Genomic DNA, 24901 nt, shown 5'->3' with positions numbered 1-24901 from the left:
CTCATGGACATACAACACAAAGCATTTGGTATAATTCGGGTACCAAGCACTGGAGCCGAGCAAATCGCAGTTTTCAATTGCTCAAAAGACTGCTGACACTGGCGTCCAAGGCAGGGGCTCATGCACATCTTTTAGTGTTAGTGCAAGCAGAGGCTTAACAAGCAGTGAGTATCCAGGTATCCAATGCCTGCAATAGGAAGTGATACCTATGAAAGAGCGCACATCTTTCTGAGTTTGCAGAACAGGCATTTTCACAATGGTACTGATGTGCTCAGGGGTCAATCTCCTACCCTCCTTCGACAGTAGGTGACCTAAATAGGTGACCTCCTGTTGACAATACTGGAATTTGGAAAGGGATACCTTATGGCCATGGTCCGCTAAATGGAGCAACAATTTAACTGCACTGTCTCTTCAACCTTGTTCTGTGTCCGAGGCGATGAACAGGTCGTCAGCATATTGGAGTAATACATTACCTGTAGGGAGCGACAAAGAATTCAACTGACTTTTCAATGCCTGACTATAGACACTCGGACTCTCTGTATACCCTTGAGGAGCACGACAGAATCTAAAACTTCTACCAGCTAGGCTGAACCCGAACAGATACCTGCTGTCGGGATGAATGGGGATGCTAAAAAAAGCATTTTTCAAGTCAATGACAGAAAAGAACTTAGCAGAGGAAGGAATCCTCGTACAGAGAGTCGTAATGTCAGGGACCACCAGAAACTGAGAAATCACTTTCTTATTAACTTCCCTGCATAATAATGTTTCAGTAGGTTTTTCTGGTGTACCGGTTGTGAGCCCCATTTCCAAACATCTTGCATTGACTATTGGTCCTTTCACTGTGGACTCGCCGTTCTTATTGAAGTCTAGTTGTGGAGAAAATGTAATGGGTCTGGATCTATTGAAGAAATTGCATGCTACGATTTATTGCTCACCGGAGGGTGTCTACATGACGATGGGTCCGAATGTGGTGTGCGCTATGCAGTGTCTGTCTAAAGATGCGCCTCTCTCTGCGGAATTTAAAGATGTGCCACCCACACTGTGGGCAACGGGCGACACAGACGTGGGTTTGTTGCAGATATCACCTGTGTTGATTTGTTAAGGAAGGTGCCATTTTACCCCGCATTCTTCAGTATAGGATACCGAAGGCAGGTAAACAAGCTTTGATTCAAATTGTGCAAGACTTGATGGAGAAAGGAGTGGTTGAGGAGACGCCTGCTAATGTTTGTAACAGCCCTATTCTTCCGATCCTAAAACGAACGCTTTCGGGTCCCTCCGAGTATCACGAAGATGTTTACCGTTTTGTGATTGATTTCAGGGAAGTTAATAAGAAAGTGATTTCTCAGTTTCTGGTGGTCCCTGACATTACGACTCTCTGTACGAGGATTCCTTCCTCTGCTAAGTTCTTTTCTGTCATTGACTTGAAAAATGCTTTTTTTAGCATCCCCATTCATCCCGACAGCAGGTATCTGTTCGGGTTCAGCCTAGCTGGTAGAAGTTTTAGATTCTGTCGTGCTCCTCAAGGGTATACAGAGAGTCCGAGTGTCTATAGTCAGGCATTGAAAAGTCAGTTGAATTCTTTGTCGCTCCCCACAGGTAATGTATTACTCCAATATGCTGACGACCTGTTCATCGCCTCGGACACAGAACAAGGTTGAAGAAACAGTGCAGTTAAATTGTTGCTCCATTTAGCGAACCATGGCCATAAGGTATCCCTTTCCAAATTCCAGTATTGTCGACAGGAGGTCACCTATTTAGGTCACCTACTGTCGAAGGAGGGTAGGAGATTGACCCCTGAGCACATCAGTACCATTGTGAAAATGCCTGTTCTGCAAACTCAGAAAGATGTGCGCTCTTTCATAGGTATCACTTCCTATTGCAGGCATTGGATACCTGGATACTCACTGCTTGTTAAGCCTCTGCTTGCACTAACACTAAAAGATGTGCATGAGCCCCTGCCTTGGACGCCAGTGTCAGCAGTCTTTTGAGCAATTGAAAACTGCGATTTGCTCGGCTCCAGTGCTTGGTACCCGAATTATACCAAATGCTTTGTGTTGTATGTCCATGAGCTGGGTGGTTGCACACTTTGTTTTAACACACAAATTCCGGGATAAGCAACGATCGTGTGCTTATTTCTCTGCCGTGCTTGACCCTGTCGCCTGAGCCCTCCCGAGCTGTCTAAGAGCGGTCGCAGCCGTGGCTGTCTCAATACGACAATCATCAGGACTCGTACGCGATACTGATCTCACAGTTATGGTACCCCATGCTGTGGATACACTTTTGAATAAGACGAAGACGTAGCACCTCACCAGTGCACGTCTGACCAGTTACAAGCTGACACTCTTTCAAAAGCACATTACGATCAAACGCTGTGTCACTCTGAACCCAGCCACGTTACTACCCCTCCCTTCTGAGGATGCGGAGATATACGTACATGACTGTATCTTCCGAACGGAAGAGGAGATGAAAGGATAGGTAGACCTGACTGATGTTCCCTTATCTGACCCCCCAAGAGGAACTATATGTCGATGGCTCTTGCTTCAAATTACCAGATGGCACCACCACTGTGGCATATGCAATCACTACACTGCACAGGGTAGTTGAGACTTTACGAGTTCCCCATCAGTCCGCCCAAGCAGCTGAGTTAGTTTCCCTAATTCGAGCCTGTGAGCTGAGCGAGGGACTGGTTGTTAATACTGACAGCCAGTACGCCTTCGTGGTCTCCCATAATTTTGGGCGGCTCTGGGCAGAGAGAGGGTTCCTTACTTCCCATGGGACACGCATTCAGCATGGTCCTCTCATATATAGGCTTCTGTCCACCCTGACGCGCCCCGGGAAATTGGCGATTGTGATGTGCAGCGCTCATAGGAAGGTTACCGACAAGGTGGGTGAGGGGAACGCTTCTGCACATCAGACAGCCCGCACTAAAAATGAAAAGAATGTATGTAGCAGGTCCAGCCAGGTGGGTGCTCGAGTTCTCCATATTTGAGGATATACTAGAAAATGTGAAGGAGATCCAGAGTGAGGCCGAAGTGGAGGAATTAGCGGTGTGGCAAGAAAATACAGCAAATTTAAATGATGAAGGATGTTGGATTGACAAGTCAGGGAAGCAGAGATGGATGTTACCAGATGCATATGTTCTTCCCGTAGTGACAATGGCCCATGACCCAGCTCATATCAGTGCTAAGGGTATTTGCAAGTTGTTAGACCCTGTATGGCAGAATGACAATATCTCCAAGACAGCTGCCCATTGGTAAAATACTGTATAGTGTGCATGATGCACAATCCTGGCAAGGGTACGCCTACACCACCCGGTAATTTTGCACCTCCCTCTTTCCCCTTTGAGGTACTCTAGATGGATTTTATCGAAATGGACAGGGTCAATCATTTGAAGCATGTGTTGGTGGTGGTCTGTGCATTCAGTAAATGGGTTGAGGCCTACCCCACCAAGGAAAATACAGCCATAGCGACTGCAAAGATACTCCAGAAGGAGTTTGCTTCGGCTTGCCCCGTTTGATCTGGAGTGATAAAGGAAGTAATTTCAATGCCAAGGTTATCCAACTAGTTTGTGAGGGACTACACATCAGACAGAAGTTTCATGCTGCAAATCACCCCCAGTCAGCAGGTTTGTTTGGGAAGTACAACGGTACTCTCAAACTGAAACTGGCAAAGATTCAGGAGACCACAGGGTTGCAGTGGCGCAGATGCTTTACCGTTAGTCCTTTTGTCCACAAGAACAACAGCACATTCTAGGACAGGATTGTCACCTTACGAGGTCGTGTTCAGGCACCCGGCGAATGTCTGGGGCGTCCCACGACCTCGTAAATTTTCTGAGATTGAGTATCCTTTACTGATGGATTACCTGTACCAGTTAACTGAAAATGTGCGTTCTATTCACCAACAGACCAGGGACACACTTCCCGCAGTACCGGAGAAGCCTGAACACGACATCCGGCCTGGGTCCTCATCAAGAATATTCAGTGGAAAATGAGCCTGGAGCCTCGGTGAAGGGGCCCAGAACAGGTCCTCCTTTCAACTCGTACCATTGTGAAGGTCTCCGCCGAAAGAACTGGATTAATTACTCCAATGGTCGTAGGGTACCCCTGCCTTTACCCTATGACCAGTGGGTGAGGCATGGTATCGGGGACTCTGAGTGAGAGAGAGCTCCAAGATTCGTCCCTTTTTCCAATGCCAAGCTCAAGTGGACCCAAACGGATGCCAAAAATAATGAAGTACTAAATGCGGCAAAACCCCCGGAGATCAAAGCAATTGAGGAGCCCCTTTCTACTAACCCCTCTGTGCCTGAGCCCCTTTTTACTGACCCCTCTGTGCCTGGAGTCACCAGGTACAATTTGCACCCTCGAGTGAAAAACAGTGCACCAAATGAGAAGTCAGATTAGTAGGGATGGACTGCGCAAGTCAGGGTGTACTTTGCCTCCCAACAGTGTTAGTTTAGGGAGAGGCGAGATTGGTGCATTGTGCGGACATTGGACAGGATAGATTGAATGTGCTCCCTTGGAAGGTGGTACATTATCCTGGAAGACGTGGGATTCATCGCGAGCTAGGACTGAGCAGCTCCACCGCCGGTGCTCAAGAGCACCAACTTTGATGAACAATAGGAGACTAACAGTGAGGCTCAGACGGACACTGGGAACACTTGCCCCTTTTGGCGTCAGTTCTATTGCATTCCCTTTCCTTTGCTTCACAATGTATCCGTTTGGTCGGCCCATTACTGAGGAAGAACAGCCATTTGCATCTCCGCGTCCAGAGCGTGGTTGGTCCAGAAAGAGTAAAATAGTTTTTGCATCAATAGTTGCCATTGCACTAATCATTGTACTAGGGATATTCTATTTCCTGGAAGGAGAAGTATCCTGTGCATTCTTTGGTTGGTACAACACAGATTCCTCCTGAACACATTTTTGTTACGTTGCCCCTCACAAGGGAGAGCATTGAAAGTCTTATAAGGATAATGTATTTATACAAATGTTGCATCAGGCCCATGAGGTGACGAATACAACTAATTGTTGGGTTTGTGGTCTACTCCCCTCGGTGACTCCTAAAAGCAATAACTTGGTGTCCATGCCACTGTCATACATCAGTAGTTGCGAGGGTTGGTTTGCATTACTCAGTATGGTATGCCCCCATCCCCAATTCAATACTTTGAGCAGCACTGGGAGCAGCACCAACACCCACCGACCACGCACGCAACCTGGGATTCATCCTCGACTCAACACTCTCCATGACCAAACAAGTCAACGCCGTCTCATCCTCCTGCTTCAACACCCTCCGCATGCTCCACAAGATCTACAGGTGGATCCCCACCAAAACAAGAAGAACGGTCACCCAGGCCCTCGTCAGCAGCAGGCTGGACTATGGAAACGCCTTCTACGCAGGAGCCTCGGCCAAACTCCTGAAACGACTACAACGCATACAGAACGCCTCTGCACGTTTGATCCACGAACTCCCCTGCCACAGCCACATCACACCCCACCAGAGAGACCTGCACTGGCTTCCCGTCAACAAAAGGATCACCTTCAAGATCCTCACCCACGCACACAAGGCACGCCACAACACCGGACCGGCATACCTCAACAGATGACTCACCTTCAACACCCCGAGTCGCCAGCTCCGCTCCGCCGACCTCGCCCTCGCCACCGCCCCCCGCATCCGAAGAGCGACCACTGGCGGTAGATCATTCTCCCACCTCGCCGCCAAAACCTGGAACTCCCTCCCCACCCTCCTACGGCAGACCCAGGACCTACTAACATTCAGGAGGCTACTCAAAACGTGGCTATTCGAGCAGTAGCAGCACCCCCGGCCCCCACCCCCCAAGCACCTTGAGACCCTCACGGGTGAGTAGTGTGCTTTACAAATGTCCTGATTGATTGACACCTGCTGATTCTCGCACTACGGTACAGAATGTACATTTCCATCACAGGGCTCCCCTCGGCGGTTCGACAGGCCAAGAGCCGTTTAGTAGATTGTTTTTAAGGAACTGCAAGACCGCATACAAAAGTGTTAAGAATGGGACATGGTCTCAAATGGAAATAGTTGAATTTCAAGGGTTTAACACGTCAGAGTACTTCCAGTCTTTCCAGGCTCGTAATGTTACTGAGGACAAGACAACACCAGTGTCAGTGGTCAACACAACAGCTAGTTTGTGTGTCCAGGGGGCTGGGAAGATAAAGGTAGGGGAGAGTAGGTGCAATTCCACATATGAGTAGAGAACGACTGACAGACCATCCTTAATACCACCCCCTAATATCTATTTTGTCAGTGGAACCCAAGCTTATGTCTGGCTCCCAGAGGGATGGTCGGGTAGGTGTTCTCTCTTTTCTCCTTCCCCCCTGTGTATATAGCTCCATCTAATTACCACAAAGACAATAGGCTGCAGCGTTGGAGTGTGTCCTATCACGGAGTCATGAAGGAAATCGTACACTTTTGGGGCACCATGTCCAATAGCCTTAACATTTGTCGGCTCACAAGAGTTGTGGAAGGGGTTATTAATACAACAGCAGGGATAGTAAAAACTATCACTGCTGAGCTCCAGGCTATGAGGATCGTCACCTTACAAAACAGGATGGTGTTCGATGTCATCCTAGCTGATCAGGGAGGGGCCTGTTGCGTTACTGGCAGTAGCTGCTGTGTGTACATTCCTGATCACGCCCCCAATGTGTATGCTGCCATACAGAAGTTGCATAGGCTTTCATCTGACATACACCAAGAAAATGGTACCTGAACTCTCTCTGGATGGTTCTGGTGTATGTTCACGACCTGGGGTTGGAAGATTCTTATCTTTCTGGTTGCTGGTATTATCTTTACATGTTGTCTTTGCATGCACTGCCTCCCTGCTTGTTGTGCTTATTGTGTAAATACTTTGACGCCTAAGCCAAAGATATCAGTCCATGACACTAATGCCACAATAATGATGAAAAACATTAACAACATTATGTTGATTGATGAAGGTATCTTTGAATATTGACAATGCAAATATCAGCTTGTAGTGGTAGCTCTTATTTTCTGCAACATGTTATCTGTTTTTAGGTAGTAATTAAATGGTTTAGCGACTGCTAAAAGGAGGGTCTGCTGGAATAAAAATGTTTTAGCTGACTTTTCCAAGCATTGTATGTCTTAGCCGGGTCTGGTGGCTCAGTGGACTAATGCTTCCACTGCAGGGGCCTTTGTTTGACCTCATGGTCACAGGTTCAAATCCCGGCGGGTCCACTCAGCCTTTCATCCATCTGAGGTTGGGTAACAATAAATATCTGTTATTCAGCGCCAAGATGCCTAAGGGTGAACGTGCGCTTTACAAATACACATGTTATGTTAAGTTAGCATTTGCGGCACCATTTTATATTCAGCCGTCATTTTGAGCCATGATCGAAACAAACTTCTGTCTCAGGCCCTCTCTCTGCCCCAGCTGAAAGCAGCGGTCTATTTTTTGTTTCTCCATGAGTTTTGCTGTGCTAACGAATACACTGTTCTTGTCAGTGCATACCTTTCCCATTCGATAAGCCTGCTCTCACCCTTAGAGCGGCAGGCCCAGGCAGAGTGAACTTGACGCTGAGATAGCATGGACCCATCCTTCTGTATCTCCTTTGTTCACCAGCTACCAACCGGAAATTTCCAGTAGGGGGCGTGTCTTTATTGGTTCTGAATTGTACATTATGTATCGTCATGCTTGCTGAAGTCAGTCCCTCTGCAGCAATCCAAGGAGGCTGGTCAGACCGGTCTCCACTCGAGTGTACCTGAATAAAATATACTTGGTTGGTGTTCTCTACTGTCTGACCGACTCTTCATTTGTGTGGAAGGCTGAGAGGTGGTCGCGAGTGACCCAGGTGACCCTAAACGGGTCACTTCCTTCAAACACAACTGCTGCCCAATCTAATGATCGTAAATAAGATGATCAACAAGGGGTTGGAGTCAAAGTCCTTTTATACAGCTTTTATCTTTTTTTTGCATTTAGATTAGCTTTAAGCAGCTACAGGAGTTTATAGCTAAATTTGAACACGGGTGCCTTTTATACTATTCTCTACATTCAAAGCAATGTGCAGAAAACACATTACAATTTAGCCAAACATCAAACAAGGTCAACAAGAAGCAGGATCATAAATAGGCTATCCGGCTTCCTTTGCCCAGATATTTTAAACAGATTCGAAGAATAATATGTTTATTTTTGTTGGAGGCACTGATAAAATTAGTTTGTCAGTTTGGAATTCATTCAGAGCAACTTTTCTCAAACCTACTCAACAGGAAGCAGAGGTTAGAAAAAGGCATACCATCGTAAGGACTTGAAAATTATTAGCGGATATTTTTCACAATAATGGTGATTACAGCCAGCAGCATGCCTGAACATTATACATTTGCTGCCACCTATCTGCCCTTTCCCAACTAACAGCAAATACATAAACATTTCCCAAGCGCAATCAAAGAGTACCTCAACAATGAAGGCCTTCCTTTCAGATTCACTTTCTATTTGCTTGATGGCCACATCTTTCCCTCGCCATTTTGCCTTGCAGACTACTCCAAATGCACCTCTTCCAACCACCTAGAAAAATGTCAAGAAATAGTTATTGCAGTGTAGCATTCCCTTTAAAGGATAAGTATAACTGGTTACTGAAAAACATGCAGAAACATAGGAACTGCATCTAATTCAGCCTCACCTTGATCATCTGCATTACAATATAAAGGGGCATTAAACGACTGATTATTCAAAGCAAATTATCTAAGCCACATACAAAATAGTTACATTGAAACTTCAACTAGGACTCAAATGGGGGTTCAATGTAATCATCACTACATTACTAAGTGGACTGTTAATGCCAAAAATAGTCGATTTGCATATGTGTACCTTGCTTCCCAATCCCTACATTTCTTTTTCAGCAAGACACTCCATATGGAGGTTTTTTGAGAAGGGATCAAAACCTAAACAATGCCTTTGATATTTCGTAACTGTGTCTGACTGATAAAAGTAAAGCCTTTTAATTAAGGCGGTATTTTAATAAGAAAATGTATATTTGCATTACATTAATAGGGAAAAACTATGCATGTCTAAGAGGCCGCAGGAAGATGTCTAAGGAGGAAAGATTTACATAATGGTGTAGCTAAAAACAGCAACAGAAAGTGACTGAAAAGAAGCAACCGACAAAAAGGAAAGAATAAGAATAAACATGTAGTTTCTTTTTTCATGTACCGCGTTCTGTTGGTACTGTCATTATGACAATTTTTGCACGCATGGTGCATATAGGATTGGTACAGACACTTTCTGTAGACCTAGAAGAGGCAGTACAGCAGTTAAACTACTCTCTGGAAACCTGGGATAGACAAGCCTTCTACGGTCAGTGTAGGTTGCTCTACTTTCACACTGTCCTGGTAAACTTGGTAATACAATTTCTGTACAGCTGCTACAAGTACATTTCCCTACAACCTGAAATGCATACCACAGCCCTCTGCCAGACGTCAAACCAATAAATTTAAGCTGATGCAACTAAGTGGACGACACCCAGCTCACCCCATAACTTGAAAACGTGCCAGACCACAAATCCTGTGTCCAAGGCCCACAATTCTGAACAATGGACCACTGGTTGGTACTCAACCACCTGAAACTCAACACATAAACAAAGTGATACCAGCCGTCAGAAACCGGTCTAAGTCTCACACTACTACCGTATCGCCTTAGGGAACAGGGACCTTCAATCACCATCATGAGAGAAGTGAGAAATCTCAAAGTGATTATGGACACCAGACAGTCATGTGTGCCTTAAGAGTGTCAGAGTGCCACCTAATATCACATTATCCTTACACAGGTTTCCCTCTCATGGTCCAGGCTACCACTGTCTTGGTCTTGCTGCACCTGACGCCACCAATGTTATATACATCATAGATAAGCCCTACCTACTATGAAGAATGCACACAAAAAACAGATAGAGAGCACCTGACAACTGTATTCTCTTTGCTTAGTGAGACAAATCTCCCCAGCACTGCAAAACGTTCCTTGTAGGGGTATCCAAGGCATCAAAGCCACCTTCCTTCAACTAAAGCTTTGGTGGTATACGCAGTGACAGGCAATACATTAAAGAATGGCGGCTGCAAGTAGGAGGGCCACAGTTAACTATACTCAAAATGTGATTGTATCACTCTTACTCCTTTTCACTTCAATCAATGTTCAAGTGCTGCAAGATACACTTGAAGCGGTCCTCCAAACTTCACACACGAAACCAAGGCTCTTCCTACATAGGCCACTCTATTCACCCATACTATACTAACAATGCACTTCTAAAACAGTAGACACCTATTCTGAGATGTAGGTATATGCAATATGTGACTATTTATTTCTTATATATGGTCACATCACTGCAAGCTTAAGTGCAGGTACAATTCACAGCAACACGATTGGAGCACGTCTCTGAACTACAGACACAACACCAAACCTCTGCCATGGGAGTCACCTCCCTAAGCACACACTATTAACCTCAGGCTACAGAAGAAGTAGTCTAACTATTCTAAACGAAAAAACTGCATAGCCTTGTCAGGAGACCATACAAGAACAGGAACTGTGAGTAGCTTCAGGAGGAGGTTCCATAAAGATATTATGACTCAAAATTAACTTAATTAATACATTCACTGGAAGTGAAGACTACATGGAAATACCAGAGTGTATGTAACATGAGGTTTTGATGCACTTTTTGAGAAGGATTCTGCATATCCAGTTAAAGTCCAACTTTATTCATGGAAGAAACCTTTTGGGCACAGCCTCAGTAGTATCGCACAGCTACTCGGAGGCGGTCAATTATACGGTAGACCATTTCAAAATTAGCATGCTTTCATCAAAGCAGTCACAGCCCAAGGAAGAGAACCAAGACAAGAGCAAAGATGCTATGCAAATATTTCCTACGACAGTGCTTAGCCAATATGAATATCAGGCACTTGGAGATATGTCTTGGATACGAATACATAGGCCCCTGTTTGTGCGATGCACTGCTTATTTATTCCATTTAAATGCTTTAATCAAATTATTTCTTCCTAAGTGAAAAGTAAAAAAAAAAAAAAAAGTGCTTCTAGGAAGTGGAGTTGAATAGTTGTTTTAGAAGTATACTAATCACAATTCTGATAATTCCATGTTTAACTGATGAGCTGCCTCTAAGGGGGGCAAACGTTTAATCCTCTGGGCAAACATTTAAAAGCCAGTAAACAGGAGGGCTAAAACACAAGACCCCTCTAAAGAATATGCACTTACAGAAATAAAATGTGATTAATTAGGAAAAAAAAATAATAATCTTCTTCCCACTACTGTCTACTTTTTTAGGTCGAGCCTTGACAGCGCATGTGATGTCTCTCGATCTGTTGTATATACTACTGGACTGACAGCCCGCCCATTCGCTTTTTATTGGTTACTAGGATTGTCCTTTCAAAAGGCTTGGCTGCAATTGCTTACTGTCCCTTCTTCATCCCTCCTTATCGTCCTTTATTTCCTCCCAGCAGCAGCGCCTAACTTCAGTATTCCTCCTGCTTTTGTTTTGATCCGTTTGTTTACTGGGACTTTTTTTTTCTTCCTTTGTAGTGATAGCATTGAATGTTTTGAAGGGAACACGCGCCCTGGGTATAAACACAACAGGGGGCAGAGAGGCCCAAGAGCTCACATTACAGAGTGCAGAATGCAGCATCCCGATCACAAACAATTCACAAGCTCATTATGTTATCCAGGATCGCGTGATAAACCTGTATGCATTTCCATTCAGGTGGAATCCTGGAGCACGTTGAGCTTGTGAATTGTTTGTGATAGGGATGCTGCATTCCTCACTCTGTAACGTGTGCTCCATCAGCGTTTTTTCACTGGCTCAGGCCTTAGACAGCAGATCTATCCCTCAAGTTGCACAGTTCATGGGCTAGTGTTGTTTCACAGGGGCTTTTTTGAATGGGCTCAGTTTCAGGGGTCGGTGGATTGAGTGCCATCGAGTGGTGAGTGGTGGTGGGTGGTGGCATCTCTGCTTTCACACCGGGTCTGTGCTTTTATTCCCTTGCCCCTTTGGCGTTTGTGGAAGTGCCTGTGTGCGGTTCCCAGTCTCCCCAGCGGCTGGGCCCTCTGGCCTAGGTGGTCTGCGTGTGATGTGTCCTCGCGGGGACTTTGCACCGCTCCCACACCAGGCGCGGGCATCCACGCTGCATTCCCTCCCTCTGGCCTTGGTTCCATTGTAGGGCATTGGAGCAGGGAACAATGTGTTACAGAGTGTTACATAGTGAACGTCTGTGGATAGGAACATGGGGCTTCCTTTAACAAAGAATAGCGATCACCAAAACAAAGGCAAGATTTATAACTTTATCTACAGTTGCACACCCTTTGGTATATATACGGCCTTCCTTATTCATGGAGGCGACCTTGGGAAACCGCTGTTTCATGGCACTTCCGAAGTGACTAACTGTTAAACTAGTGTAATTAATAGTTTATAATTTCATGGGTTTTTTTACTTGAAGGAAGATGCTTGAAATTAAGTAACTTCAGGTGGCCAGGTCTTTAAAGCCTGTGGCTATGTTAAATAACTGCCCAATCTGCATGCATTAATGGGCGGGTCCAGCGAGAGACTGGTAATGACGCCTCCGCCCTGATCGTAAAAGGGCTGGTATGTGCAGACCTGTTTTTCCATGAGCCTCTGTAGCGCTGTGTTTTAAGATCATAATATCGATCAACCCCTAGTGCTTACAGTGCTAGGATACCTTAGGATTGCCCAGTTGCTGTCAGTATTTGGAAGACACAGTTCTTACACGTCTTTGTGTGTTCTGATATTTCTATCAAGTTATTTGCAGTCCTGGTTTTTCTTGAGCTCATGGCATGTTTAGACCCACCTTGGAGATATGTAAAGGGTCTTTTTAAGACCTCCTGCTCTCTTAGTAGGAAGTTTGGGCATCAGATACCCTGTATTTTCCAAGAAAGGACATGCGGTTGAGCGGAGTGTGGCAGTGGCTGGCTCGGAGGGATCCTCTCGCCTACCTTAATTAACATCATTTGTATATAAGCATTTATTTGGACTATAGAGGTGTACCTACATATGTGTATTGCTTTGTATAAATGTGTACAATTGTTTTTAAAGATCTATTCATTAGTTCTTCTAAACAAATGTACATATTTATAGTTACATAATGCTATGTTTGACATGTATATGGGACTGCATAAATAAGTATATCTTTTATCATAAATATTTATCTACAATTGCTTCACTATTGAATTACAGACAATTTGTTTTTAAATACAGCAGCACTTGAAAGTCTGAGTTTATTAAATGCAACTTTAATCTACATATATTACCTTCTTTATCCGTATATACCTTCCATGTACTTGTGTATCTTTATATTTATTACTTTGCTTCTAATTCAGCATCTCCCATGCACTTCCCTATTTCTCACCCTATACCGCTCTTAATGTATCTTCAACCTCAACTCTCTGACTCATCTCAAACCTCTTTCTATTACTCTTTCCAATGCACTACCATATTTCTCACCCTATACCTCCACTCTCTCATTCATCCCAAAACCCATCACCACTAATATGCTCCCCAAAATAACCTTTTCTAGACTATTCCCTCCTCTACCCCTCCTTGCACCATCTCATACCTCTTTTACTATTCACATCTCCCAAACAAGCCTTTCTAAACCCTTAACTCTGACTCTTCCCCTCCACCTCCCCTTTACTCATCCCAAACCTACTCCTACTGCTATGAAATCCCCCCCCAAAAGACTTTGCAGACTCAGTCCTCTTCTATTCCTCCACTATTCCTTTACAATCCAAATAACAGGCTAACATGTCAACCGCTCAAATTAATTTCATATTGCCCTATACTAATTCTCCACTAATCCTGTATGGGTTCCGGAGTAGCGTGCTACCCTCCCAAAAGCGCTTCAACACCTCATCAGGGGTAGCAAGTGCTATATAAATGCAAACCCTTCCCTCTTCTATCCCTCAACTATCCTTTGACAATCCAGCGCTCAAATCATATCAAATTAATTTCATATTTCCCTACACACTAGTTCACCTCTAATCCTTCTTGGGTTCCGGAGTAGCGTGCTACCCGCCCAAAAGCGCTTCAACACCACATCAGGGATAGCAAGTGCTATATATAAATGCAAAATCTTCCCTCTTCTATCCCTCAACTATTCTTTTATAATCCAAACAACAGACTAACATGTCCACCGCTCAAATCAAATCAATTTCATATTTCCCTACACACTTATTCACCTCTCATCCTTCTTGGGTTCTGGAGTAGCGTGCTACTTGCTGAAAAGTGCTTCAACAACTCATCAGGTGTCCCTGTGGAGGTGTAAAGGGACCTCTATTAGCCACATACGGTGCTGCACCCTTGAAACAATTATTTCTTTTTTAAGTTGCAGCTGAGCATACGTTGCCATTTGTTTTTATTGTAAGGGAGATTTTTGTTAGCTTGTGTTTTTAAAATGCACCATTGTTTATTTAGCATCTCACTTACAATAAAAACAAATGGAAACGTATGCTCAGCTGCAATCTTTTCTTTTTAGAATTGCATTAATGGTGTAGTACCTTATGTGGCTATAAGAGGTCCCTTTACAGCTCCAAAGGGACACCCAGTAACAGCCTGTTGTGTTGCACCCTTTCCTTGTTTTGTGGATTTTCTTTTATTACATATGTTCCTGCTGGCATATTGTTTTGACAGAAAAAAAATTCACAAACATTATCATTTGCAACGCCAAAAGCTCAACTTTTCACTAAGGCGAGACCTATTGCATTGCAAATGCTTGTCTCTACAGGGGTCCACATGTGCAGCACACAGGGGCATGGTGTCACTCCCACACTACTTTTAAGTGTTCCCATATGCATTTTCCCTTCAAGATATTTTAGTGCTTAGAGATAAGTCATGGAAGAAGAGCATGAAAAAAATGTCTTGAAGTGCTACCATACAATAATATGCTACAAGTTGTATTAAGAGTCATATGATGGCAATGTGACGTATGGCGGATGAGACACCCAACACACACGGAGTACTCCTATTCACCAGTGCACCTGCTACACACAAGAATTGATAGAATGTTCTGTTCAAATAGAATTGCGATGCAGGTGATGACTACTACATACTTGGCGCAATCCTTCTCTGATCACAACCCACTGGAAATAGTGATTGGGTGTGGCAGGGTATCCACCCCAGTGCCAAAATGGTGGTTATGGCCCCAAATGCTGGAAAACTCCGTGTTCCGCACTGCTTTATCAGACACTATCCAGCGCTATTTTACTGAAAATAGTAACACAATGTCTACTAGATTGCCTTTAAAACGGTGGTCCGTGGGAAGGCAACAGGGGTGACAGTAGGTGCACGACAAGAGGTTCATAAGTCCCTTATAGACATAGAAGAGAGGCTAAGCAGGCTGGAGCAAGAAGCCGTGCTGGACGCCGACAAGCGAGCCCCCTTGCAGGAGGCCAGAATCAGACATGCCGAATTACTGGAGTCTCTCCGTGTCATAGATCATCAAAAATACACGCAATTGAGACACACAGAGGCAGACAAGGCTGGGACCCTGTTGGCAAAATTACTATGGGACGACCCCCCTAACGTTGTTATTAATGAAGTCACTACCCTTGCAGGAGATACAGTGTCTACATAGGGAGATATTAATGAGGCTTTTAGACAATACTATGCAACACTCTATAGTGAGCCTGGGGAAGAAGTGAGCTCACACATAGATGAGTTTGTATCCACAATACCATGCCCTCAGCTATCAGCCGACGCACAGAAAGGGATACTGGGCCTCATCACTAAGTCAGAAATTAAGGCCGCCATTAAGGGTCTTCCCCGAAACAAAACCCCTGGGATGGATGGCCTGCCAGCTGAATTTTATACTGCCTATGTGGATATCCTTGTGCCCCAGTTGGAAATCTTATATAAAGAGGCACTGGAGAAGGGCTAACTGCCCCTCACCACAGCGCAGGCGCTGGTGGTGTCACTCCCGAAACCAGGTAGGGACCCTACTGACATAGCTAGCTACCGTCCATTATCATTGTTAACAACGGAGTATAAAATACTTAGTAAAGTACTGGCCAATAGACTCCTGCCGACACTGCATAAACTGATCCATATAGATCAGACGGGTTTCCTGCCTGCGCGTAGTTCGTCATTGAACACTAGGAGACTGCACCACCTACTTGCAGAGGCCCCAAACCAATATGATTATGCGGGTTGTGTTTCTTTAGATATGCGCCAAGCGTTCAACACCATTAAATGGGACTACATATTCAGGGCCCTAGGGAGATTTGGACTGCCGGAAGAGTATGTTGGGTGGATCCGCCTCTTATACAACGCTCCTATGGCTAGAGCACGGACGGGAGGGCACATATCGGCAGAATACCAGATACGCAAGGGAACGAGGCAGGGGTGCCCGCTTTCGCCACTTATTTTTATACTGGCACTTGAACCTTTGGCATTGAAGATCCGGGCGGAGCTGGTTGACATGGGGATAACGGTGGGTAACACCACGCACTTGCTGTCGGCATATGCGGATGATATTATCCTATACTTGCGTGATCTCTGCACCCCTATGGACGCCATGGCTGCGATGTTTGAACGTTTCGAACGGCTGTCGGGTCTCGCTATCAATCCAATGAAATCGACGGTATTCTTCTTTAAAGAACAGGCACCCTTATTGGACTTTCAGTTTGGCACACTACAGTTCAAGGTTGCACCTCACACGTTTAAATATCTAGGCATCCACGTATATCGGACTCAGGCAGACATGATAGAGGGCAATCTGAACAGAGCCCCGAGAGCCCTACGATCTAGCATTACCTTTTGGACCACTCTGCCACTGTTAGTAGCGGGTAGGACAGCAATCGCAAAAATGGTGGTCCTCCCGCGGCTTCTCTATTATTTTACAAACATACCACTTATTCTCCCGAGCACCACTTTTAAATTAATGAACACATTACTAATTGAACTAATTTGTGGGACCGGTAGACGGAGGATTAGCCTAAAGAGGTTACAACGCAGCTCATCCAGAGGAGGCCTGGGAGTGCCTGATCTCAGAGCTTATTTCTACGCCTGCCTACTGCAGCGGCTGTCCTTTTGGACAGCGGGGCGTAACCTACAAGAGATAGGGATGACTGAACTAGACGTAGGACATGGGGCCCTACACACCCTCTTACTGCCACATAGCAAGATCCCGCGGGATCTCCCCCCCTCTTTTGCGCACGGCATTGCAGTGCTGGAGGGCAGCTCTACAGTACACCGGAGCCTCCCTGGCATATGCCGGGAAGATACCTCTGCTTGGTATACCTTTACAGGGCGGACGCCTGACGACGCGTAGACTTGCACCTTGGTTGGACGTGGCGGTCACTACGGTGGCAAACCTCTTCGGAGATGGGGTGCTATTGGACCACAATAATTTAGTGCGAGGAACGGGGGAGCCGTCCCATTTATATCTTTTACACGCAGCACTATTGCAATATGTTCGAGTGCATTGGGCCCCACAAAGGCAAGAACCCTCCACAAACGATCTAGTAAAAACACTGTATTACATGGGAAGGGGCCTGCATCTCATTAAGTGTCTATATGTAGGGCTGCGTTCCCACACACAAGTCGACCTGACACCACTACGTAATTGGGATTTGTTCAGACGCCATACTGCGGAGATCACACACAGGGGGATACCTGCTACAGTAGATGGCTGTATCCCGGGATTAAGAAAAGGAACTTCCAAATATAAAGTGCAATATAGATTTGTAAATTTGGCGCTCCTGTTGGCAGTACAGGCGATCACCATGCGTGGAAATCAAAAACGCCGCCCACTACGTATGCATGGCACAGTGATTTGGTGCGCTGGGGGAAGCAGAGAGTGCTGCGTTGAGGCAGGAGGAGGCGAGAGGGTTACGGAAGACCCCGATTGCGATGGAATGGGATGTCATGCTGGAAACGTGTAGGTACTTGGATATAGCCTTCGATACAACTGCTAGTAACATGCAAGGAGGGATTGTGAGCCTTTCACCATCCTCTAGACTACATCCTCACAGAAAGGTGCTTGTCAAGCTGGGACAGAAACCGAGAGAGAGAGATTATCTGGAATGGAGGGTATTGGAGTATAAAAGCTACCAACAGCAAGCAGAAAATTCAGGATAACAATCTCCTGCTCAGGCATGGCAGCTAAATCCTTGGCAAAAGAGAACAGGCGAAACTCAGATGCCATATGTGAATATGTGATGAATGCATAATTGGTGGGCATCACAAACTGAATGTGACTCACAATAGGTAATCAAGTTTAAGTGAGAACCACAGTAAAGCGAGAGGCAAGACTGGTTCCTAAGTGGTGAAATATTACAGGCAGGCCATGATAGCACAGGTAATCTTTACTGAAGGCACTTTGAATGTATATATTTTGTGCTCAACCAACAGCAGGATACTAAGCACAATAGTGAGATGTTCCACACTCTGTTAGCTAAGTGCTAAAGGGAGGAAGTGGTTTGTGCCAGCAGAGATAATAAGAGCAGCAAGAGATATGTACCAGGCTGGACAGATCAATGCTTGGCATCTCCTGATGAAGTTATGAAAGGTGGCCTAACAGGATGATGCATGAAAAGTGAGATGGATCACACACCCACGCCATTTCTGTAGTAGTACCAAATGATGCTGTGCACCTATAACAGGAGTGCCCAACGTAGTTTGAGAAAGGTCAGATCTATTTTTGCCCTGGGTATGTCTTGTACTCAGACTTGCGAAAAGGAACTTAATTAAGTCTGGTGTATCTTCTAGTCTTGACTTACCTTTAGTAGGATACCACTCACACTACCACAGCCACCAGGTAAAAAATAGACTGAAGAATTGTGGAAATTTGCATGCAGGAATGCGCCTATCAATAGACGGCTTCAAGGCTCTACAATATATTTTGGCCATTCCGACACAAAACATGGCTGTCAGACCCCACATGTCACTCCGCCACATAAAATACACAACAGCAACAGTTCATGTCTTCCCCAATGTCATTTTTAGATGTCCGTTTGGTAGTGGTGTGCAGCAAATGAAGATAGCCATTCCATGTATTTCCTCTGAAAGGTTTGGCACTATGCTATATTTTTAGGTATGCACTATGTAAATGAGTTTAATTTAAGTTTATTGTATGTAAATGCTCTTCAGGGGCAGACGATACACATATGGCACATACCTGGCCTCATGCGCCGATGCTGGGTAGCCTTACCTCTTGTCCCAATCTTGGGCATCTTCACTGTAACCCAAATTTGCAGCAGCTGTACTGCTGGCTACCACAAGGTGGTTTAAAATCCTTTTTTCCTAATCCCAACACATGGTGTAAATTTCACAGTATGCAATTTCAGCTGAAGGAGCACAACTTACCATGGCAGTTTATAGCCTCCTGTTCATCTAATTAAAAAGTCATCTAAAATTATACCTCCTACTTTTAATTAGTTTTACAGTTAATCACTCAAACTTTTTCCCCAGAAAATGCTAGCTCCAATTTAGATAACAGACCCGGTAGCTGATCCTTTCAATAACAAGTAAGCATTCTCTCTATTAACTTTTAGGTATTGTATTTACGTTTCCACACAGCAGGCTCCATTTATTGCTTTGAAGACTGGGGCAGTCATTTTGAGTTTAGCATTTATCAAGTGAACACTATGCGTGATAGAGTGCACGGTCATAAAGTGATTGACTTGGTTTCAACTGAGCAGTCGGTCTGCCCCACTTCTAGCTTCCTCCTCAAAGAGAATGGTATCTTGTCAAGAAGGGTCGCCCATTGAGGCATTGACCCATGATGATAAATCCAATGCCAAAAGAGTTAGACGCAATACCCAGTGTCACAACATCAAAAATACGTTTCTACAATTAACAGCTTCCAGAGCATGCACAGTTAAAATATTATCAAAGAGCGTGAACACTGTTCCCTTGAACACAGTGAGTGGTTTCAATTGATAGCTGCTCTCACTACCTCCGTCTCAACCTTGAAGAGGTTATCCCTCCCAGCGCTCCAAGGTATACAGAGAAGATGAAAGGGGACATTTTGGAAGTTCGCATGGATGTTCCTCTGGTGCACAGGTCCTGTTGAACCACAACATGGTCATTAACATCAAAAAGGTAGTAGATAGGCCTAGCATGACAAGCACAGAAATACAGTCCTTGGTCAGAAGTACATTATGTGCCAAACCGATAAAAGGCGATCCTACCTCATAACTGGCGCAAAGTCAAACTTGGATATACCAAAGAAGCTAGCCACCTCAAAACAGCTGCATAGCAAGGCAATTACCACAAAAACTGGCCCTAAATTGACAAACTGTACATAAGGTGATTATAGTGAGATCATCAACACTTTGGCCGAAGAGCCTTCCTAAGGAGTTTTCAGCAACAGCGGTCTGATCATATCCTAACTTTTTGCTTAAAAAACAGTGGTATAGAAAAAGACCCTGAATATTCACCTTTGTAAGTGAATTACTGTTGAGGGTATCCAAATAAAAGCCAACCTTACAATCTCATTGTTGAACAAGTCATTACAGGCATGTAATAACAGAAACTGCAAGTGTGAAATGCTCCCATGTACCTTCCATCCAGTTGAGTTCAAATGAGGACAGCTTAGGTATTTCAAAGTAGCCAACGTAGAGACAAGGGGCCTGGGGTGGTGCATTAATTTCACAGTAAATCACTTATGGCATGGGAAACCATCTTGTGGTGGGCTGTCAACAGCACAAGACCTCACATTAAAGATGTAATAGCTCACATAAGACCAACTAACTGTAGCTGGCAAAAATGTTGGTGGCACGTAAGATCTACTTTCAGCTCCTACTACACCAATGTAGTGTTCATTGTGAATGGTCAGTTGCTCTTTGATTTGATGTTCTTAGATATTATAGAAGAACAAAAAATCACTAACAGCATCAAAATTTACCAATATGCCGTTGATACAGCACTCTCTTTAAAGTCTCCTCTGCTTCAGACATGCAATGCCTCAATGACAGCCAGCACCTCACCCTGACCTGGATGTCCAAAACCTTCCTGAAGTTCAAACCAAACAAGACTGCTGAACTTCTGGTATTTGTCAAGAACAATAAACAAGAGGCAATGCAAACCTGGTTCAATTAAATTAACATTCACTGATTCGAACACAAACTTTCATTGAATGCCAATCACTGGGATTCAACCTGGACAACTTCACACTCTAGGAACACAATGCCTAAAAAACAAAGATGGTGTGGTATCAGAGCTCTATTTCAAAGAAAGTGAAACTGTTTGTTCCCAAAAGCAACCTTATAACTACTGTTCAAGTTCTTGGACTATTACATATGAATGGTGGCAACACCCTGCACCACGGCCTCTCAGAAGCCACACAGTCACTTCTCTGAAAAGCATGGTCTCATCCAAGGCCTGAAGAAATACGATCACATCACTCCCATCCTGATGGAGCTACACTTGCCCTCACTGCCGACCCGTACCATCTTCAAAATCAGCTGCATCATTTACAAAACCATCACGACCACCACCTCAGATTATCTGGCAGACAAATCCACCATCTCTGGCGGCTATTGGCACATCCAGGACACCATCAGACTGCAGGCTATGAAGTGTACAAAAGAAAAAAACAAGTCAGAGGCCTTTTCCATCTATGCACCCAGGATTTCAACAACATACCTGTATTCATAAGCATTCCCTAATGCTACTCTAATTTAGGAAAGAGTTGAGGATGCACCTCTTTAAAGGACACTACATCACAATGCATTAACAGTCCACTAACCATTCATCTCTACTATCAATCTTTGACTTTGTGCTAGTCCGTGACCCAATACAGTCCGTTGTTGAATTCTGATTAGGTTCGTGGTACAGAAATGCTGCATACACCAATTGCCTTATCTCACACAGCCACTAATTGAAGATGAAAATTACACACTTGCAAAATTATGATATAGTGTTGTTTGCAAATTAGTGGGTGTGCAATGTCACCTGATTATGATGGGAATGGGGAATAACATGCCAAAAAAAGAGCACATTAGTCCCCATTTCTGCATATGGCTCATTTTACTATTAGCTCCTGTGATTCGCTTACGGTTTCCGCAGCCTCAAATAGTGGGAGCAAATACCTGTGGCTTACTCACATAGCATATTCCCATTTTAGACACAAACAGTAGTTTACACCCACAACAGGATTTACAGGAATTTCATATTCACGGCCTATGAAATGAATAGACAGTAAGTAGCCAGGTTGCAGCCTGGTACTAAAATTTGATTGGAAACCAGAATGGGTTAGAGCTCTGCCCCATGCCAGTCTGGTATCCAGAACAAAGTTAACATACATTTCGTTGATATAAATAAATGCACTGCAGACACATCACATCCAAGTGAGAGAACATAAACAAAACTCAGCACGGGCCATAGAAGGGCTTAACCAGAGAACACTAAATTATCAGCAATTAAAAAGGAAAGTTTGGAGATCGTTCCTGTACGTCATCGCTGTACAGAGTGTGACATTCCAAGCACAGACCATTCATAGACAGTTGTCCCACACCACAATACTGTCTAATCCAATAGTGTGAACATGAAGCACAGGGATTATATGCCTGCTTCTGCTGTAGACTGGGAAAAAGGCAAGGACACAAGGGGCACACGCACCATTAACGGTAGATCAAAAAGAGTTGGCGACAGACCAAGTTCTTCTTCTATGTTCTGTGAGCAGAAGAAAATGCTAGTTTGGGGCGCGGTGTGTATGCACAGGTAGGAAGATGGGTGCAGAACTTCTATCATGGCATTGGATAAATCACTAGGTGCTCCAATATATATGACGTAGCAATATAGTAACATAGCTTTGGGGAGTGGCAGGCTGTTCACAAACAGTGCATAGCATGAATTTGAGAAACTCACGATCAATGGTCATTGCCAGGTCATGCGAATGACCAACATATAAGGAGTGCCTACATTAGGCTTAAACGACCCAGGGCCATTCAAGCGTTAAGTATGATGGGAGTGCTTGGTGGCTGTCGTAAAGCAGGCAAAGCCTGCATGTGTGTGCGCCACAGAGGGAATCCTTGGCAGATGACTGACAGCACTAGACTTCTATACCCCTGCAACAGTTCAACTCAATTTCAGCTCCAAGTTGATACCTTAACGTTTTCGGGAATGGGTATAAGGAAGCCAAGATTCGACGGGCAACCTCAACTAACAATGCCCGAGAAATAGAGATATTCAAAAACATAAATGACAATTTTAGTGTATTTTCTGTAGCATAGTGTTCAATAAACTGGAGCACCATTACCCAAAACAATATATTCATACCAACTTTGCAAAACACTAGACCACGCGACTGATGGCACAAGTCAGAAGAACATATAAATAATTAATCCACCCTGCAGACCTGAATTAAAGCTTCTGATAATATAATTAATGCACAAGGTTGAGAACAGCTGTCAGAGAGATGAGGAAGAAAGACTGCAATGAACAAAGCTTCAAGCGGGGCCAATTGTAAACCAAGTGAATTTCGTTGTGAAACAATCACATTTTGGGGAGAAACACCTACATAAAGCTAGTAAGACTCTACCACAACGCAGACCTTTGTCGCTCACTTTTGTCAGACTCGAGAAGTGTGTTCGTGGAAATGGGCACATGCATATGGAAATATAACCCCATAGAATTACACTGAATGCAATTTCAAATGCAACTCTCGGTTTGTTTACATTTCACTCAACGATCTCACCAACAGGAGAACCCCAGCGACTCTTTGCAGCGAGGTATACAAATCATCAAATTAAATTGTAAATATATAGACTTAAATATAGGAAAATGGCTCACTTAAATAAAAGAAAATGCAGACACAGCTACTGCCAAAAGGGCAGTTGTGGGGACCCTATGGACATGCCGGGTCATAACAGTGTAGAGGCTGTCCCCGTCAGCAGTGTTTGTGTGGCAGGCGGCGCTGTCAGGAGCATTAGTCCCCTTCAGCGTCCCATGACAGAAGCCGCCTGTCCTGCAGCCCTGGGAAATACGACCAGAGCCATTCTGTGGGCCACTGATGCACGGGGCGGGTGTTCTGGTGATGTGGCAGCTCTGGCACCGGCTGACAGCCCAAAGCATTGAGCATCCCTCCAACTGCAAATCACTCACCTCCTCAACCTCAATCTCCTTGTAGTCGATCTCCTCGAAGTTGAGCACCGGGGGAGTCTCTATCATGTCAGCAGAGGGGGAGGGGGCAGACATGCCAGCGCTCTCCACAGTGTGCGGGCCAATGTCTCACCGCATGTTCACCAGTCGCCAGGCTTGGCCAGACCCCGGGCTGCGAGGCCTAGGCGCCCGGCGCTGGGCCCGCGGCTGGAGGGGAGGTGGGGGGCAGCCGGTGCTGCAGGGGATTGAGGGGCTGTCACCCCGGACATGCGCACAGGGGAGCCAGCCCTGGCCAATGAGAGACCTACAAACCATGACACAGACACGCAGCGTGGTGACGTACCATATCCGGCTGAAGTGGGCTGCGAGTTCCGTAGAGCTGTCAGTCTTTGGCGGCTGATTTGTAGGAGTCCGCAAGTTAACCAACGTTGGAGACGTGCAGTTTGCCGCAGTATTTTAAAGCGTTAAGCAAATTAGCTTCGTTGTTTGGTACGATTTAGAAACGTGTACTCTTTTCAAATACACGGTGTTGTATTGTGCAGATTTAGCAATGTTTATGTTACGTGTGCGTGTTTGTAGTGGACTCAATATACTGCAAAAAAAGTAAGGGTTGGACACCCTGCCAGAGCACTTGAGGTACTCAGTTGATCGCTCAAACCTCCTCTCTTATTTGCCCTTTGAGTGGCAAAAAAAACAGGACAGCTGAGCGTCCCACAACACCATAATGTTGGAGGCGGGACTGGCCACTGAAAAGTGGGACAATCCTGCAGCAAACAGGAAGGTTGACCCAGGGCTGGTCCTAGAACTTC

At 44.9% G+C, this 24901-nt stretch overlaps 1 protein-coding gene across 7 annotated transcripts in view; it reads right to left on the bottom strand.

Annotated features, from left to right (window-relative positions):
- The window catches only part of MAP3K7 (mitogen-activated protein kinase kinase kinase 7), a 324585-nt gene extending 300196 nt beyond the window's left edge, over nucleotides 1–24389 (bottom strand). For 4 of the 7 annotated variants that reach the window (XM_085611148.1, XM_085611150.1, XM_085611152.1 and 1 more), the window contains exons 1-2: nucleotides 24096–24376; nucleotides 8438–8548 (exon numbers count right to left, since the gene is read on the bottom strand). In XM_085611148.1, coding sequence (XP_085467274.1) covers nucleotides 8438–8548; nucleotides 24096–24188 — 204 coding nt within the window. In that variant the 5' untranslated portion in view covers nucleotides 24189–24376. Of the gene's footprint in view, nucleotides 1–8437; nucleotides 8549–24095 lie in introns of all 7 variants that reach the window. The other 3 variants (XM_085611146.1, XM_085611151.1, XM_085611147.1) reach the window with 2 other exon arrangements.
- Between the last annotated feature and the right edge of the window lie 512 nt (nucleotides 24390–24901).

This window comes from Triturus cristatus, chromosome 6 (assembly GCF_964204655.1).
Source record: "Triturus cristatus chromosome 6, aTriCri1.1, whole genome shotgun sequence".
NCBI classification, from domain to species: domain Eukaryota; kingdom Metazoa; phylum Chordata; class Amphibia; order Caudata; family Salamandridae; genus Triturus; species Triturus cristatus.
The sequence above is the reverse complement of the archived record's forward strand: the minus strand, read 5'-3'. Positions and strand labels throughout refer to the sequence as shown.